Genomic DNA, 20047 nt, shown 5'->3' on the forward strand with positions numbered 1-20047 from the left:
CTGGCAACCCGACTGCTGGAATTATTTTTTGTTATTGCGACTAAGATCTTGAGACACTAGATGGCGGTGTTCTGATCATTCTCCTCAACCTTTAATAAGGTACGTTGTAATATGTGATAATATTTCACTCACAGGGTCCATTTTTCTGCAGAATGAGCACTTTTGCTTTTGATACTTTAAGTACATTAAGCTAATAATACTACTGTACTTTTACTTAACGGACATCACTGTAATAATGGGAATGCAGGACTTTTACTTGTAATATTGTATTGCTACAGTGTTTATTAAAGAAACTGATGAAACAGCATTTTAAGAGTTTCAAGATATCCTGGTCTTAAAACTATTATGACATGGATATTACACAGCAAGTTCCTATAAACCTCTTTCTTACAGGAACTTGTGATAAATATACCTGTGGGTGAACATTTACTCCTATAAAGCGACATAATAGCGCAGACAGTAAAAGATGAGAAGGAGAGGAAGAGAGAGAGATAAGAGGGGATAGTGAGTGAGGGTCGAGATAGATGTGTGTGTGTGTGTGTGTGTGTGTGTGTAAGTCATGGCTAAAGCACAAGTGTGTGACCGCAGCAGAGAGATACAGCAGACACTGAAGCTCCTCTCAGACAGTGAGTATATTATTTAATAATTTATTTGTTTTTTTATAGCTGTAAAAACTAATGTACAGTTTTATGTGGATTGTTTTGTGGGTGAATGCCAAAATGTTTTTTATAAGTTTATTCTCATTGATAGTGATGGTTTCAGTGCTAAAAAACAACAACAACAACAACAACAAATAGTCAGGGATTAAATAGCATTTAAATATTTGATAAATGGACCTTAACTGTGTTTATCTTGAAGATGTGTTCTTACATCTGAGTGTTAATAAAGATTCATCTTTTAGGGATTTGGAACTCATACATATACATAAATATAACATTCACAATGGCATGTAGTGTTCATTTACCTGTCTGATAGTACACATCCTTTATGCATGCATAACTGCACGTGTGTTTATTTATATATGTAGTATGACATTTGTGATGTGATGTATTGTAAATGTGTGTTCATGTTGTTTTTCTTTTGTCCTGACTAGACAACACTTTTCCACCCAGACCACCCCCTTCAGTGTTAGCTGTGATTGAGCGTCATAGGAAATCCATCGCTGAGCGTCACCTCTGCGCCCTGTAACCTGGGGGACAAACACCTCTCCCCCGCTGCTTTCTCTGCTTTTATTTTTTCTGTCCAACCCCACCCTGTGCCATGATGGATCTTATGGAGTTGGGAGACATGGGCAGTGGCTGTGAAGAAGAAAACTGTGGCCTCGCATCTGGCTTCCTGGAGGACTGCGTGAACCAAGAGTGCCAGTGGGAGGAACCTGTCTTTGGATTGATTGAGTTAGGTGGGTAAAATTATGATTTTGTTTGATTTAAGGAACTTGTGGTGTCTGAGCAGTGCAAATCCAAACTCCTTTATTAATTAGCTTCCCTCTTTACTGTGAAATTAAGGGAAAAGTTCAACATTTTGGGAAATATGCTTAATTGCTTTCTTGCGGAGTTACATGATCTAAAGTGGAGATCAGTGAAGTAAGTGACTTATTTTTACCTGTTATCTTTTATTGTCCAGAATTTGATAGAATATCAGCTGTGTCTATACCACTGCTGTACTAGCATGTTTTTTTAAATAACCAAGGCACTTCAACAAAAACCTTTATTCTGTGAAAAAAACAGTGAGCAAAATTAGAGAACAGTAACCACTGTGTCAGAAGAGAAGATTTCAACAATGTTTTCAAAGTCAAAGTCAAAGTCAGAGTCAGCTTAACTGTCAATTCTTCACTTGAACAAGACATACAAGGAATCGAAATTGCGTTTCTTAGTATCCCCATGCGTAGACTAGACAAGGCAAAGACAAGACACAATTAGTAAAGTGGCAAGAACCAAATGGTAGGTGACACAACATCAATTATCTAACTGCTATAGTAACAACAACAAAATACAATAGTAATAGCAACAAATAATAATAAAAGTGCAGATGGTGGCATAATACTCTTACAGCAGGTCTTGAAAGAATAATATATATATATATATATATATATATATATATATATATATATATATATATATATATATATATATATATATATATATGATATGGATGTAAACAATTTGATGTTTCAGCAGATTACTGGGAGAAAGTAGTGTCTGTGAAACATTATCAGCCAAAGATGTGTAAATATAATACTTTTATTTTTTTATGTTTTGTTTTAGTGCAAAACGATTGATAGCAGCAGGTCCATATGTGCAAATTGCATAGTCATTTTCTGTGTGTCTGTTATGAGTTCAGGATGTCTCTTGGACGTTTTTTTATCTTCTTGACGCCCTGCTGGGTCTGGCTGAGGGTAGAGAGGGGAGAGAGTTCAGCAGCCTAACAGCTGCTGAACTCCTGTGGGTCGTGATAGTTTGTCTGTCTGCTGGCATTATCAACAGTGAGGTGGTCAGATAGACCAATGTGGGGGAGGGGGGTGGCTTTGTACGCTTCTTTGTGTGTGGTGTAGACCAGATCCAAGGTGTTAACTCCCCTTGTTGGAAAGTTAACATGCTTGTGAAATTTCGGCAGTACAGTCTACAGAGATCAGCATGGTTAGAATCTCCTGCAAGAATAGTGAAACCATCTGGATGGGCTCTTTTTTCTTCACTGATGGCTTGGTACAGTTCATTAAGTGCAGCGTTTCTATCACTGTTGTTGTTAGTGGGAGGGATGTAGACTGCAGCTAGTAGAATCACAGTCATCTCTCTGGGCAGATAGAAAGGACGACACTTTATGATCATAAACTCCGCCAGTGGAGAACAGTGTTTGCATACCACCGTCGTGTCCCAGTACCACGCATCTCGGATGAAAACACAGATCCTTCCGCCACGGGTCTTGCCTCCTTCCACGAGGGCTCTGTCCGCTAGGTATCATGCTAGCTGCTCCAGTTGTACAGCAGAGTCGGGAATGTTGTCATTTAGCCATGTTTCTGTGAATACAAGCATACAGCAGTTACTCACTTTTTCGATTCGCTGATCTCAGTAGTCGGATGTGGTCCATTTTATTGTCCAATGATCGCACATTTGCCAGGAGGATAGATGGAATGGCTGGGTGAGTTGGACTAGCCTCTAGCCTGGCTTGGATACCTCCACGCTTGCCCCTCTTCGTTGTCCTCGCACACCGCTTCCGATGCCTACTTTCTGGGGGAGGGGTAGCAGGCGAGTCCAGTGTGAGAGCAGGCCGACGGAGCAGTCCGAGCTCTTTTAGCGTCTCTGTTGGTTCCAAAACTTCTTCGGGCTATAGGATTAAAAAATGAATAGGAAATGTAGAGGCCACAGCTTTGAATGACTTCAGTTTAGATCTGGACTCTGGACTGGCTATTTCATTGTTTCAATATTCTTAGCTTCAAGGAACTGCTTAACCTTTTTAACAGTGTGACAGGGGGCTTTGTCCTGCATGAAAATTGCAGCTGATTGGGAGACAGTTGCAGTGAAGTGTTGCATGTTGCTGAAGGAGGTTCACATAAACATTTGCATTCCCCCTGCCATGGAGCTGTACAAGAGGCCCAACTCCTGCTGCAGAAAACATCCCCCAAACCCCCCACTTCCTCCTCCAAATTTAACTGACTTCTTTACACACGTTGGTCTTTCCACAGTCCTATGCCCAACATAATGTTTCCATCAGACCCAAATAAATTGAACATCCTCTCATCACTGAAGTCACTCTGGACCAGTTCTCTGTCCACACAACATGGTCCTCAGCAAAGGCAAGTCTAGCCTTTTTATTCTTTCTGCTGATGAGAAATTTGGTCACTGCAGAGTGGGCTTTCACTCCAAAATGTCTTAAATGATGAAACACTGTGTTCAGAGACAGATCCTTGTCCATTTCAGCACTGTACTGTCGAGCGACTCCAGCTGCAGTGTTGAACTGATTCCCCATTGAGAGTCTTCTCATAATCCTGTCCTCCCGTGCACTTGTTTTACGAGGATGAATGGACTTTAATGAATCTGTGTCCTTGTAAAGTTTCAATATTCTTGAAATCACAGACTTGGAATGCCCAACCTCTCTCTGATGGCTCCCCTTTCGAGGTGCGCCCCCTTGCAAGCAACTCAGCCCCCTGTGTGTGACTGCTTTGTTTCTATGTTGTTTTTAGGGTTTTTGTGTTTTTTTTGTGTTTTGACCACTTGCCACTAATTACTGGCATAATTGATCACCAATGACATGATTATGGCTGTACTCAACAATCGTGCATCTGCTTGCCTCCTGTGACTGTGGATCGTTATTGTTTAGAAAGTTTCTCAAACATATCAAGCTAGCATGGAACCAACACCAGGCCTGCCTGTCACCTACACCCGGGAGGAGCTCTTTGTGCTGCGGCGTATTGCCGCGGCGGATGTTGCTGGAAATCAAACCTAAGGCAGGTACACGAGTAAGGAAAAGAGGCCATAGAGGTGGCATCGGGGCCATGAGCCGCCAGAATGGATTCATCCTGTCCTGCCTTCTGTTATTATGGGGAATGTCCGATCATTAGTAAACAAGACGGATGAGTTGACAGCCTGTCTCAAGAGCGATCGGCTGTAACATTGAACTTTTTGCATTGAGTTGCTCTCAACGGCAAACAGGCTGCAGACACAATATCGAGGATTACGCAAGACTTGCAGTGCTCCTCCCCGGACCCACTGGTTATAATAAATGTGGACTGGACAACCACTGCTCTCTCTCCTCCGCTCTCCCGTCTTGCATCTTTTTCCACAAGGAGCAACAAATCTCTTGATTTGTTCTATTTGAATGTTAAGGAGAGATTTGTGGCAAAGTTCCTTCCACCGCTGGGCAACTCGGACCACAATCTTATATATTTGATGCTCAAATATTCACCGGTGATATGGAAACTTCCTACTACATCCAAGACTGTGAGCATCTGGCCAGATGACGCGAGTGATGCTTTGAATGCACTGACTGAAGCGTGTTTATTGATGGGGACAGTGAGGTGAACAGTATATCTGACAGAGTGACTTGTTATATTTACTACTGTGTCGAATTGGTCATTTACCGTTAGAAAATCTGAATATTCCCCAATAATAAACCTTGGGTAACAAGTGAAGTGAAAGCTGTTATTAACATGAAAAAAGCAGCTTTTTACAGTGGGGATAAAGACAGAATCAGAGATGCGTAAAGAACATTGAAAGCAGTAATAAGACAGGGGAAACACAAGAGACCTCTGGAACGGTATGAAGTCCATCACTGTTTATGGGACCAAAAATCAGAGTTGTTGGGGTTCAGGCATAATGGCAAATAATGCTAATGCATTCTGTTGAGACACACTAAAACATTTTCTCTTCTCTTGCGCAAAGCACCTCGGAGGACTGTAGCCCATGTATTGTTATAAAAACTGAGGATGTGCGCCAGCAATTAAAGCATATTAGGGCCAACAAGTCTGCTGGCCCTGATGGTGTTCACACCTGCACCTTAAAAGTCTGTGCTGAACAACTGTGCTCTATCCTTACCTTAATATTATTGTCCTGCAGCAGTCAGATTTGTTTAACAACGCTTGCTAACTAACGGTTGTTTGTTACTTTTATCTTCTTGAGGCGTATATTGATTTATTTATATTTTTATTAATTTCTCTGCTGCTATTTTCTTATGTTGAGTACTCTGTTGTATATTATGTCTAAATGATCTAACAATGTCAAAAACAGCTGTGCAATGGAACTCTATCTATTATATGTCAAGTGGATGTATGTGTTTTAGCTGGTGGCAAAGTAGTTTCCCCTTGGGGATTAATACAATTTTATAATCTAATCTAATCTAATGGTTGAGAGGGTCATCCCTTTAACCTTCATCTGTAAAACCTGGTGTCTCAGGGTTTCAGTCTCCTTAGAGCAGCTTCCCGTCTTGTAGAGTAACCAGGAGAGCTGCAGATAAACAGGGTGTGTCCAACAATGAAGTCAACTGTCACCAGGTGCAGATTAACACCAATAACTGGGAGGAATCTGAAAGTGTTCTCTAATTTTGATCACTGCTTTTTTCACAAAATAAAAGTTTTTGTTGAAGTGCCTTGGTTAGTTAAAGAAACATCCTAGAGGGCGACCGGAGGCTGAGTGGTTAAAGCAGTCGCCCCATGTAAGGAGTCTGAAGTGTCCACAGGTTCGACTCCGATCTGCAGCCCTTTGCTGCATGTCTCCCCCTCTCTCTCTCTCACCCCATTTCCTGTCCGTCCTATCTAATAAAAGTCTTGAAAAAGTGCAAAAAAATAATAATTTAAAAAAAACATGCTAGTACTGCAGTGGTACAGCCACAGCTGATATTCTATCAAATTCTGGACGGTAAAAACAACAGTATTTCAGAATAAAGTATTTATTTGTTAGTTTAATTTTGATCTCCACTGTATGCCACCAGGGCTCAGTTGAAAACAGTGGCGTCACATACTTGTGTGCAGCATTTAGGGCCTAACCACTTTTTATGATTATGTTTTTTTAGTATTTTGCCCGTGTTTGATAGTAAGTATAGAGATTGTAAATATGGGAAAAGATAGCGGTATAGAGGTATAACCCTGTGTTAAACCACCGCGGTAATTATGCACTTTGGTTTCTGGAGATATAACATGTTCATTAATGAACTTTAGATGTGATGCTATGGATTTATCAACCTTTTGATGGAGCCAGGCTAGCATATCTCCCGGAATGTCAAATTATTCTTTTTAATTTCCACAGGCTAATTGTTCTAGTAATTATAAGTGCATGGTGCAGTGAAATTCAAAAATGTTCATTTCATTTATATACGGTTTTGACAGTGTTCACAGTTCTGAAATGAATACAAAGTGGTTCTGATAAAACATATCAATATTTCATATTCTAGTGTGTGTGACTGTCATTTACATTCCACTGATGCTCTTCGGCCTTCTGGGAAATACACTAACAATTCTGGTGGTTTGGCTCCGCCCTCACATGAGAAGCTCTACCTACCTTTACCTGAGCAGCATGGCTGTCAGTGATCTGTTGATACTCCTACTGCTGCCTCTGGATCTGTATAAGGTACATGCACACACATACACAAGGTGTACCTGTTGCCATGCATGTTATGGGGATATACACTATAGTCTGACCAGATACTGATGTTCAGGAAGAAATTTGTCGATGGCTGATGTGAATGAAGAATGGGGCATGATGCATTTGCTTACTTTTGGAAAATTTTGCTCCAGTAGTGATTTAAACATGCCCTTGTTTCCCCTCAGGGGAATCCCTGCTGACAAATTAAGCTTTGTTCTTCTCCTTCTTTTTTTTTTTTTAAGATTAATATTTTTTTTGGCAGTTTTCAAGCCTTTTATTAGATAGGACAGACTGGAAATGGGGTTAGAGGACCTTCAGCCTCTTTACATGGGGTGACTGCTCAAACCACTATGCCACTGGCCGCCCCTATGTTTTCTTCTTTTACACTCAAGGGTTGTGTTATACCCAGAGTGCACTTAGTTCATTTCCTTTACTCCTTTCTTAAGACTTAGACTTAGACTTCTCTTTATTGATCCTTTGGGATGACTCCCGCAAAGAAATTAATTTCAAGCAGCTTACAAAAACACAAGGAAGGTATAAAAAAATACAGTTTAAGATAACCAATAAACTCTTAAATAAATACAGAAAGTATAAAAAAACAATAAGCTCTTAGTCAAATATAAATGAGGTAGATAGAAGAAAACAGGTCAAATAAAATTCATAGAAAGTTGAGTCAGATAAGTTAAATGTAGGGAAAATGTATAAGATCAAATATGTATGACTGTATACGACAGAAATGAGCAGAAGGATTAAATGATTGCACTTAAGTGGTGGATAAAGTTATTGCACAAAGAAAAGAAGTGTCTGTAAGAGTAGATTATTAATTGCACAGTGAGTGGCTGCCACTTCCTTTCTGTCCTCAATGCAATGGAATATCAAATTATGTGATAATAATAATAATAATAATAATAACAATAATAATGATAATAATAATGATAATAAAATTAACAATATTTTATGGTTAAAAGCCCCAGTTAGTCAGGCTGATTAGACCTCTGCTTGGGTTCTGTGGGTCTGTCTTGGTCTCTCTCTGTCCATCTATGCATCTTTTCTATCTCTCTCTCTTCTTTTCTTCCTCCCCAACTGGTGCAGACAGATGTCCATCCTCCACAGAGCTGGGTCTGTCCGACGTTCCTGCCTGTTATAGGGAAGGTTTTCACTGCCACAGTACTCTATAGAGGAATTGTTGGGTCTATGTAAATCAGAAATAAGTCATAGAGTGTGGTCTTTACCTCTGTAAAGTGTCCTGAGTTGACTTTTGTTATGATTTGACACTATAAATAAAATTGAATTGAATTGAATTGAGTTGAAAGTGGGCGGGGCTTTGATGAGATTTTGCTGGGAATTTATGAGGTCATAAATGTCCGTCTACCACTAAGAATGATAAAGGTGTACTTTGTCCCGCCTTAACAGGTGTAACAAAGCTAACAGGAGACTCAGGAAGATGTCAATCAATCACCTTAGACACACCCACACAGTCCTGAGAAGAGGACTAATCAACCAGTTCACTAAAAACACCTGAGTGGGGGTTCAGGGACTTTTAAGAATAATGTCTCCTTTCCTCAATTAAAAAAAACAATTAATAGTGACTGGTATATCCTAATGTCAACATCATGTTTAGTTAACATAGATCCTGTACAGCTGTGTCAAACTCATTGGTACACATTTGTACACGTGTACTATTTTTGTAGTAATTTTTCTGGCTCTTGCACAACAAATCAACATCTTAATAAAAAACTTTGATTATTCTTCTAAATTGAGAAACACCATTTGATTGCAGAAAAAAAATCAAAGATGTCAGAGGTCTGGAACCAGGCTACCCCTCAGACTCTGTCCCCTCAATTTGTAAGTGGAAAGTGGTGACACAGGGGTACTATTAAAGGTTGCATACGCTAAAGATGGCGGCTTTCAGTCAGTGCCAATGGAATGAAATGGTGTACACTTCCTGTCTTCTAAGTGGGTGTGGCTTCATTCAAGTGTAGTGAAAGTCATGTGAATGGATGAAAGGTTATATTTTCGAATGTATTTATATTATCTTTTGCCAACACTAAATGTTTACACAGCTAACAGCCATGTTTGGCAGTACAAAACTTACTTATCCGAGGCGTTCGTGAATGTACGTTAGCTGTGTTTCCAGATCTCGTGAGAGTTTGTTGCTGAGACAGAAACAGGTCGCAAACGCTAAGTCGAGTTAATTTTTCATTCCACTTTCAGTGTTCTGAGCTGTGATATGTGACATAACAAGACTCACATTACAAGACTCGAGACTCACATTACATTAAGACAGCGGGAGATCTGACATTCGGAAAACCGCCTGTATACACACTAAGCAGTCATGCTAGTTTAAGCGACTACTTCTTATACCTGTGCTACACTGTCGGCGTGAGCAGCACACACATTTGCGTCGCTGAACCTATTGCTTTTTTGGTGACCATGTTAACAGGTTGGAGCAGCCACACTACTGAGAAGTGCGGCTCTGCAGCGTGTTGACTAGGTAACATCTAGAGATTTGAGGTCTCGCCTACTTTTACTATGACAAGCATGGTTCACAGCAGATCGAATTTCAGTGGTCCTTCGATACTGTAGTGAAAGTGTTGTCATTATGTCAATATGACTTTCGATGTGTAAAGATTGTCACAAAAAAACATAAATAATCCTATTTATATTTAAGTCAACACTACATGTTTGTGTTTCAAATTAAAAACCCTTTATGTTTAAAAACAAAGTACAAATGACATTTCTAAAGAAATGAAACAAAATATTCTATTATTTATGGCCAGTCATAGGCTAACTCAATGTAGAAAAGCAGGCAATGATTTGTGTGGTTACCAAAGGCAGGTAGGCTTCACCAGGCTGTCCCCAGTTTTTAACATTTTAAAACATGTCTGGGGTGGAACTTCAAGGATTGGGGATTTTTCATAAATGTATTTTTAAGATAATTTTAAAACAAAGATATGTTTAAGAATTGGCAAACTCCTGTGTGTAATGTTTTCCATGTAATAATTGTTTTTTATTGTCAGTCGGCAAACGGGTTGTTACATAACTTAATTATTAAGACCACCAACTTTCTCTGTTGCCTTTTCGGAGAAACTCCAAAGGATGTTGAGTCCCTCGCCCCTTTTCAGCTTGCCTACAGCCAACAGTGATAATCTGTCGGACACAGGGTGGTGTGGGATCTGTGGTGGTACAGCAAAACCCTTTTCCCTTGATGCTGATAAAAATCCTAGAGGAAACACTGACATGTAAAACATATTGTGTTTTAGCTGGCTGATGTTAGCTGATTGTTTGCTTTTCAGACAAATTGTTAGCTTTCTTGCTAATGTTAGCTCGCTGAAACCAAAGCTGGCTGTGGCTCAGCTGTGCGGCATTTATGTGCTGTCGCTTGCTTCGTGGCGTTGGCTGATAAAGTGATTCGCAGACAGTAAGCGTTATTGTAAATATGATTGTAATTTATTTTACAGCATTAAACCAACATGATGCCGGTCAGTTATGTTCAGTCTCACTGTTTGGGCTGGTACTCTCTCGTGGTCAGTGTTGCCAACTCTTTTCCAACAAGTAGCTAGCAACAGCATGCTGAAAACAGTCACTAGCGACCATCGGTTTCGCTAAAAACAGGTAATAATAGATTATTATTAGATATTCACTCCCGTCCCAGCTGTGTTAGCAGCAGGAGGACGGTTAGCTCACCTCCCAGAGCATTGCACTGAATCGCTAAAAACTGATTTGTAAGAATTTGCAACTGGAACCTGAGTGAATAATCGTGAATATCCAACTTAAAAATCACTTCAGTACTGTCTCAAACACTCTGAAAGATGATTTAAGTGCCTGTTGCCGTGCAGCATGTTTTTTCTATTCCCATGGCTACACAGACAGCCCAACAAGCTATCCACATCTATTACAGAGTAGTATAGAAACATACTTTAAAAAAGTAAGAATCATAATGTAATCAGTAGTCTAATAACTGTTTGATGTGCTCGTTGGCTGTCTGCTCATCTGTTTGGTCATCAATAAATAGGTTACTCTGACAATTTTTATTTATTCATTTATACATTTTAGCCTTCTGCAATGAATGAATATAGCCTAGTAATCATCGGTAACTAAATCTATGTATATATTGGATTTTAACCAACAATCATTGCTGCATATTGTAACAGCTTTATTTAATGTGCCTCTGTTGTTTACTGTGTAGTGTGGGACATGAAGAAGAGCAGACATCTCCACACACAAGTGACGGCTCCCTTTACTTTCTTTTCTTTTTGTAATGTGCTGGTGTAAGAGCCAGGCCTGTTCATGTATGTATGTAAACTTATGAGAGATAGTGCTATGAAGACCTGGCTCGGTATGGTCTATGTTTATTATAACAAAAGTGCCGTGCAGAAATCCCACATGTTGCCTGTCAGTCCTTCAGCTAACCGAAGCTACCGCTACCACTGCTGGACCATAACCTTCACCTACACCAGTCCACGTTACATGTACAGTGCACACCGATCTGCTCCACTAATACATGAATAAATATCAACTGTATATGCCAAGTTATGGAGAAGTAGATGGATGCTGAGGCGCAGAGGTGGCTGTCAGGTCCCATTCATTCCTACGGTGCATCACCATATTGTATTCCAACAATGCATTCCGCAATTCCCAAGATGGCGCTATTTGCGACACAGCTCATGGTTAGTGCACTATGTGCTTTGTTGCGGACAGCCATGTTTTCATGAAGTGGAATCAAGGTGAAAATGAAAATGTTATGGGAATAAAATAATTGTTCTCTCTCTTCCAGCTCTGGAGGCCCAGACCCTGGCCCCTAGGAGACCTTGCATGTAAGCTGACAATGTTCCTGTCAGAGTGCTGCACCTTCTGTACCATCCTCCACATCACCTTTCTCTCCCTCGAGAGGTACCTTGCAGTCTGCTGGCCAATCACAGCCAAGACCCTGGTGACACGGCGCAGAACCAGGGCTCTCATTGGCTGTCTCTGGCTGTGTGCAGCTGTTAGTGCAGCGCCGGTGTTGGTCATGGTTGGAGTGGAGGAAGTTGGGGGAGAGGAGCAAGGGCCGAGTAGATGGAGAGAGGATGGAAGGCGGACCGGCAAGGAAGGGGAACAGGGAGGATTTATGATAGGTGGAGGGGAAGGAGGAAGTGGACACATGGCCTCAATTGATGAAGGACTAGAGGGAATAAAGTGGGGAGAAAAAGATAAAATGGAATGGGGTGAAAGAGTTGGGGAGATAAAATGGTTTGGAGAGAAAATAGAGAGAAAAGTGGAAATAGAAGAAAGAGATGAGAGGAAACAAGGAGATGGAGATAAAATGAAACTTGCAGATGAGGGAGGCAGCAAAGAAAAAGGAGAGATGGAAGTTGAGGGAGAGCTTCAAAATAAAATTAAAGAAGATGAGGGAGAAGAAATGGAAGAAGGCATTAATATTGGCCACAGAGGAGAGATTGACAACAGAGAGTGCCGCTGCACGCACTATGCCGTCTCCTCTGGCCTGTTGTCAGCCATGATGGTTCTCTCCAACTTGTACTTCCTGGTACCCCTCTGCATTCTGGGACTGGTCTACAGCCTGATTGGACGGACACTGTGGCTCCGTCCTCAAAGCAGCCGTAGAGACCAGAGTCACCGGCACACTGTCAAAATGCTGGGTGAGAAACACACAGTCACCAACACACACCCTGTTCACACCAGACATTAACATGCAACTTGTTGCAACAGTTTCCAGGTGAATATGGATCACTGATTAGCCACAAGCTAAGCAGGGCCAGCTATGTAAAGCTGCAATCACACCGCACGTGATATATGCGATGAAATCGCAAGTAACGCGGGTAACGGGCTGCTTGATCATACCTGGATCACATTTAGAGCATTGCCCCAGTGGCTCGTTCAGAGTATTGAGGCAGTTAGGTAGCAACCGGCGGCAAGCTGCCTGCAGCTCTACTCTGCTGTGGTGATAAAATGGGAAGTGAGGCTAGTAGCAGCGATCTTAATGCTTAAAATAACAGAAATTAGTTCTTAGATGAAGTGTGTGGCTCTTAAAAGAGCCGTTGTGTTGCAGTGAAATCCGGCCGTCAGGGATAATCTCCGTAGCTGTAGAGGGTGCTGACCTGCCTCCGCGGCTCTCCTGTAGATCAGACCGGGATATGTAATCACGCTGCTTCTACCGCGTCAATCATGGGCGGTGTGATCGCAGCATCAGAGACATCTTTCCCCATGTTGCTGTATTATTGATTCTAATGTTCTCCCCCTGTGTTTTTCTCTTCATCCTGCCCTTGTGTGTCCTATCCTCCTCCAGGAGTGATTGTCTTGGCATTTGTCCTGTGCTGGCTGCCCTTCCATGTGGGTCGGACCATTTTCTCGCTTTCTCTGGGCACCAGTTCTGACGGACATGAAGCATACACGGACACAAACTCACAGTTAAACATTAAAGATGACGTCAGCATGGACAGAAATATCAACATACACACTGTTATCAAACCCATGAGCCACTCAGACTCAGACATGCATGTCACGACTGGAAAGATGACTGCACACACTCACACACAGAGAGAGGAAATATTCTGTAACACCTGTGCAAAGAGCAAATTCAAAATTGACACACACACTGATGGAGACACACATTTGGCAGACACAGAAACAGACATAGGCACACAATCTGATGATATGAGGACAGACAAACACTTAGAGCAACACATAAACACTGGCACAAGCACAAAAAATCTGCATCGTAGCACTGAAACGGAAGCACCGACTGACAATGATACAGCACATGTTGATATACACCTGGGCAGATTTACGGACACAAACAATCAAGTATCAAATTCACATATTACTTTCCACACTGACACAAGCACCACACCAGACATACACACACTCACTAACATACAAAACAGGACACTCATTTGCATAAACTCACAAAATAACACACCTGTGACACACACCAACCTGTACAATGATAACACACACAATGACACTCGCTTCGACAATACATACACACACTCTGACGCACACTTGTATTTTTTATACTATCTGTCTCAGTATTTCAACCTGGTGTCCTCTGTCCTCTTCTACCTCAGTGCTGCTGTCAATCCTTTACTTTACAATTTGATGTCTGCCAGGTATAGACATGCTGTACACAGCCTCATACACACAACTTACACACACACAGAGTCTCATCGCCTGCACACACTCACAACACGACACTCCACGACCACTTTGTAAGGGCAAATACTGTATGTGCAGAAATAGATGCAAAAATGGAAATAATCAAGCAAACACATTGTGGCCTCTGTAAACCTGAACCTCTTGGTAAGGGTAAAATATGTATCATGGCCACAAGAAGTTCTGCAATGCTCATGACCATATAAATCACAGCATACTGACACTTGTAATTAAAGAGTTTGATTTATAGATACAAAAGGGCTTTTTGTGTTTCTCAATAAATTGCTGCCTTACTGTAGCCGCACAAGATTAGGATGGTCTCGCAAGCTCCATTGTGTTTTACTCACAGATCAGTCTGGTAACGTATGGCGAAGAAAATTTGGAGGAGTTTGCCAAGCAACCGAACCAATCAGCGTTGGTTTTGAGGCGGATTTAAGTGATGAAACAAGAAGCGACTGTTCAGTGTAGACAACATGGAGGCTTCCACGGATGAGATGAGCAGTTATGGAGCAAGCCGCTCACTAACTCTTTTTTCTCTGGATCCTTCTGTTGAATATGGAATGGCTGAAATTGGGCCTTTGATCCGTAAATTTGCGTTACACAAATGTTCTTTACCAACATGTTGTTTACTTTCTGAGCTTTGCCTCGACGCTGTTATGTCATATGCTTTGTTCATCTGATTGGTTGATTTGGCACGTATGTTAGTGATAGACAAATGGTTTATCCAATCAGCAACCAGTATTTTCGCCCCTTCCCAAAAGATCTCCAAACAAGAGTTCCCAGATGGATATGCTGAGCAAATGCAGATAAATCCATCTAGCTGAGTCAGGTTAGCTTTACTGGTGAGTTTACCAAGATCACTGATGTAAACAACAACAGAAAATTTAAATTAACTATAAGTTTTGACTACGCCAACTTAATCTTTTATAAGATCTGTAAATTAACTTGGACAGTGAATAAAAAATATATTATTTATAACGGATTCAGTGAGATGTCCCAGTGCTACAGCCCGCTGTTGTGCAGTCTGACACTGGCACCAGTACATGGAACATTTATTATGTATTAATGTTATGTTGCATGTTACTGTACTCATGTTACTTCTATGGCTGGTCAAAATCTCAGTGAAAAGTCCAGTATCTTTGCAAACTTATAAGGTATGATATGTGGTATAATCCTAAAAAAAACAACTTATAAACTAATACAAAAGTAATCACTTATGACCTACTAGAAGTGTATGGTTGTGTCTGTATCTACAGAGTCCCTGAATCCTGCTTGGATTTTCTTTTCACTTGTTATTTTGAGTTGGACAGTGAAGTTTCTGGGCGTAGACTTGGCCCACGTGTGTGTAATCCCCCAGCCAATAACACAATGTGTGTGTGTGTGTGTGTGTGTGTGTGTGTGTGTGTGTGTGTGTGTGTGTGTGTGTGTGTGTGTGTGTGTGTGTGTGTGTGTGTGTGTGTGTGTGTGTGTGTGTGTGTGTGTGTGTGTGTGTGTGTGTGTGTGTTGTTTGTCTTGAGGAGAGGAGGTAACGACTCTTAATGCGTTGTGTGTTTACTAACAGTAAGCAATACTTATTACATATTACATCTTTAAAAGGTAAGGTTTGGATTAGAGTTTTGATTCTCTGCCCAAACCTAATCTAAAAATTCCCTCGGGCTTGAATCGCCTCGCTTTCGAGCACATTTCTCTGTGTTTTGTGATTGATTAAAACAAAAAAAATGTAACCTTATAATCCTCGTAATATCATGAATAATGTTGAAACTACACTGTAGTCACACCAGAATAAGAATCACTTCATGGCCAGTATGCACAGGATGTCAATATTGTACTAGGAATAGAAAAAAAACATACAAAACCCAGCCAAACGTTATACATTGCAATCTGGTTCAGTGAGAATCTTATGTCTTAATGTTTAAAGTAGGGCTAATGAGAATGTGTCTATTTACACAATATGTATTTTATACAGAAGAAGTTTAATGTATACATAAGTAAAGTTAAATTACAGTGGTCTGCCCAAAATATGTTCACACATACAGATTCACAAGCGCACACACACCACACACACACACACACACACACACACACACACACACACACACACACACACACACACACACACACACACACACACACACACACACACAGAGACACACACACACACACACACACACTGAATAGGGCTATCATTTTTATTTATGTAGTTTCATACGGCTGATGTGTTTTGATGTAATATATCTTACATTACGTGTCCTGATGTGTCAGATACTGATATAAATGCTTATATTCGATTCAGGTTTTATCACCTCTGGGAAGGAGGTTATGTTTTCACCCATGTTAGTCTCTCTGTCTGTCAGCAGGAAACACCTCAGAATGGATTTTCTAAAGTTTGGTGGACAGATTGGCCTTGGGCAATGGACAATTGATTTGATTGTGTCTGTAAATCAAGCCATTTCTGCCATGAAATCAGGTCTGTGTTTATTTTTAGAAAGTATATATTCGTGTACGCACATATATACAGTATATATAAAGTACACACTCTATGACAAACCAAATCAGTATGAGAAATGCTAAAACATTTTATTTAAAACTAGTAATAGTACACTATAGTAGTATAGTATAGAGTATATCATTTCAGAAATCAGGATGAACTTTTGTATTAATCATTTTCTTTCTAGTGTCTGAAGTCATAGTTTTTTGCAAAATGGCTGATATTATTGTTATGAATGCTATTACTGTGAACCTTATAAAATCTGCTGTATTTATTTAATGAGTCATCCCCTGAGATCAAATGCAAAGTGTTCAGTTTTGGTTATGTTTATTTGTTTGGTTATCAGGGACCTGGCTTGAAATGTATTTATGTAAAAATGTTGACCAACCTACCAAGTTTGCCTCATCCTCTTCTTTTTTTGCACTGAATGTGTGTGTGTGTGTGTGTGTGTGTGTGTGTGTGTGTGTGTGTGTTGAAAGAGTGATATATTGTAGCATTATAGTATTTTATGCTTACAGACTCTGGACATACTTATGCCTTCCCTCCTCCTGATAAAACCTAGAAAATCAAAACTGTGTTTGCTAGGTGATCAAAATACACAAAACTACAATGACATTTGTTTAACATAAAAAAACAAATGTTACAGTGTTTTGACAGCACTTTGTCACTGGTGGCCTCTGAGTAGCTCTGATAGAGCAGGTGAAAGGGTTCAGTGCTTTGTTTAAGGGTTATAAGCTAATTTGGAGAAACCTAACCCAGAAGTAAACTTGAGTACTTTGCCAGGTGTTTATATTTCTGTCTGTGATAGCATGTAGTTCCCTACATTCTCCCTCAGAACAGGATGTAATAGAATCACAACTGTGCAAAAAGCAAGGGCACCAGAAGGGGGGTAGAACATCACTCCCCTGGCCCGATAACTGTGCAAGATGCAGTCCCGAAGCTTTATAGGTGTGTTAATAAAAATTAAGGCTGAGTTCAAAGATGTGTGTGGTCTGAGCAAGTTCTCTGGAGGTAGGGGCTATAAAGTACTGAAGGGGTCATTGGGACCCAACTTTATGTCCTTGGCCCTGTTTGCTGTTGCAGCTGGTGTGATCCCATCGCAAGATGGTCTCTAGTTCCTTTTGATGTTGATGCCATGAGTATGAAACCAGCTCTTGTGCATTTGGCACTGATTTTCAACGGTGCCTTGTGCATTGGTGCCAAACGCAATGGGCTTTAAACTGTAAACCTATCCTTGGTGATATTAGACTATAGAATTCCCCAGCCATAAGTTCACAGGATTGGTTCCTTAGGTATATGTCAAGTATGAAACCCTAACTGTCTGAAACTGGAATTTAAAGACTCATTACCCTGCAGTTCCAGGGCAGAAATGCTCAGCCACACTCATTTTGCTCAAGGTATGTCTTTTTTCTCCTAATTGTTTTTATTGAATTTTGCAGACAAACAAGAGCAAGTATAACAGTTGTACAGTGTTTCAACACGTCTGCCTTAAAATGAAAAACAGGAACAGAAATAAAAACCCCAACATAAATCCCACTATCACTCCCAACAACCCATGTCAGACGTGGTCACAGTAACCAACGAAGTAATTAAATAACATATAACATAAGTAGATAAGTAAGGTACAATGAAACCAAGTAGAGTAAAAACTATAGCTAATAGCAAAATAAATAAAGTAATTCAAGAAAAAGAAAAGGAAGGAATTGTCCTCAGCATCATCAGGAGTAACAGTAAGACTATTACTAATAAGAGCCAGCAGTGGGTCACAGGTTTTGTGGAATGCTGTCTGAGATCACCTCTGTGAAATCCTTAACTTCTCTAACCTTAAACAAAATATCACATATCCAACTATTGTGAGTCTGTGGAGAAACATGTTTCCATTTAAGGAGAATGTTACGTCTGGTGAGCAGGGTGGTAAAGGCCACGACACGTTGTGTAGTAATGGGCAGATTTTTAGACGGAGGAAGCCTGAAAAGAGCAGTCAGGGGATTGGGTTCCACATTTGTGTTAAGAGCCTGTTTGAGGGTTTGAAATATATCGGACAAAAATTCAAAAAGCTTGGGGCACGTCCAGAACATGTGTGCCTCATCGGCTGGGGACTGCTTACATTGGTTACAAGCATCACTTTGACTAGGGTACATCTTAGCCAATTTAGCATTGGTGAAATGGGCTCTATGAAGCACCTTCCACTGTAATAGGCTTAACCTAGCACAAATCAAGGATGAGTAAACCAGATTTAAAATCTCCCTCCACTGGACCTTAGTAATGTCTACCCCCAAATCCTTTTCCAATGCACTTTTAGGTGAGGCAGTGGGGACTGGGCTCAGAAGAGCAATCTCATTATAAATGACAGATATTAGTCGTTTTTGTACGTTGGGAGACAGGTTTTGGATAAAATGTCTCGTGGCTATTAGGCAGGCTGTATTTGTCCGACATAGATGTCCCTGGTGTGTCCTTAAATATGTGTTTTTGTGATTTGGGTGAACTTAATCTATAGATGTTATGTCAATGCCTAAAGTGTAAACTTAGCTCAGTACTGTACTGTAACAACCAGAACAGTATGTAACAGTGCGTACAGTACTGTAACCCCAGAGTAGGGATAACTTGGTGGCTCAGCATAGTAATAATATAAGAATGTCCTAACTCTCCAGCCATGCAGGCCTGGTTCCTGATGCCTCCCTGGATGCCTCACTGGCCTCTCTGCTGTCTCTGAACTCGTCCTGGGCACTGGAGCAGCACTACTCCACCCTGCAGAGCGGTATAACCCGGGACCAGAGTTTTGCCTTCAACCGTGACCTCCACACCCTCTTTTGAGGAAACACCACGGTCAGATCATTGTAGTGTTTGGTTTGCATCGATCATGTGTCACTCTCCTTTACGGTTGTCACAATACTAAAATTTTAAACTCCGATACTAATACCCAGGAAAATACTCGACACTCGATACCATTTTCAATACGGCTGAGGGAAAATGACAAAAGATTAAAATACAGATTTAAAAAAATAAATAAAATTAGAGCAATACAAAAACATTTGGTGACACACATGAATGAAGCTGTGGCTCTGCTGGTTCAAAGGTCAGTGGTGCATGAGTAGTAAGGTCTTCCTCCAAGCTGCTCTATTATCTTTTTTTTTCTTTTGTTGTAGAGCTCAGGGATTTGTGTGGACATTAAATGATTCCATGAAGGAGGTTAAACCCTGGATTCAGTCAGTGAATCAGTTGTTGTTAGTCAGGGATCTGGTCCATGCTAATGTATTCAGCTTCAGTCCTGTTTATCTGCTGTGTTTGTAGTGACTTGGCACCATATTATCTCTGCTGATTAAATAAAGTTGGTATA

The 20047-nt window shown here is 40.6% G+C and overlaps 1 protein-coding gene across 1 annotated transcript; it reads left to right on the plus strand.

Moving 5' to 3' along the window:
* Nucleotides 1-1263: 1263 nt before the first annotated feature.
* On the plus strand, nt 1264-19524 carry LOC310960174 (growth hormone secretagogue receptor type 1; the record flags this gene model as incomplete). Its single annotated transcript, XM_083931797.1, has 7 exons — nt 1264-1399; nt 6880-7055; nt 11848-12124; nt 12521-12709; nt 13357-13437; nt 14059-14278; nt 19362-19524. The coding sequence occupies 7 exons, from the start codon at nt 1264-1266 to the stop codon at nt 19522-19524; spliced, it is 1242 nt and encodes a 413-aa protein (XP_083787923.1).
* Nucleotides 19525-20047: the final 523 nt, after the last annotated feature.

The sequence above is a fragment of the Echiichthys vipera genome, assembly GCF_963691815.1.
Source record: "Echiichthys vipera genome assembly, chromosome: 17".
NCBI lineage: Eukaryota > Metazoa > Chordata > Actinopteri > Perciformes > Trachinidae > Echiichthys > Echiichthys vipera.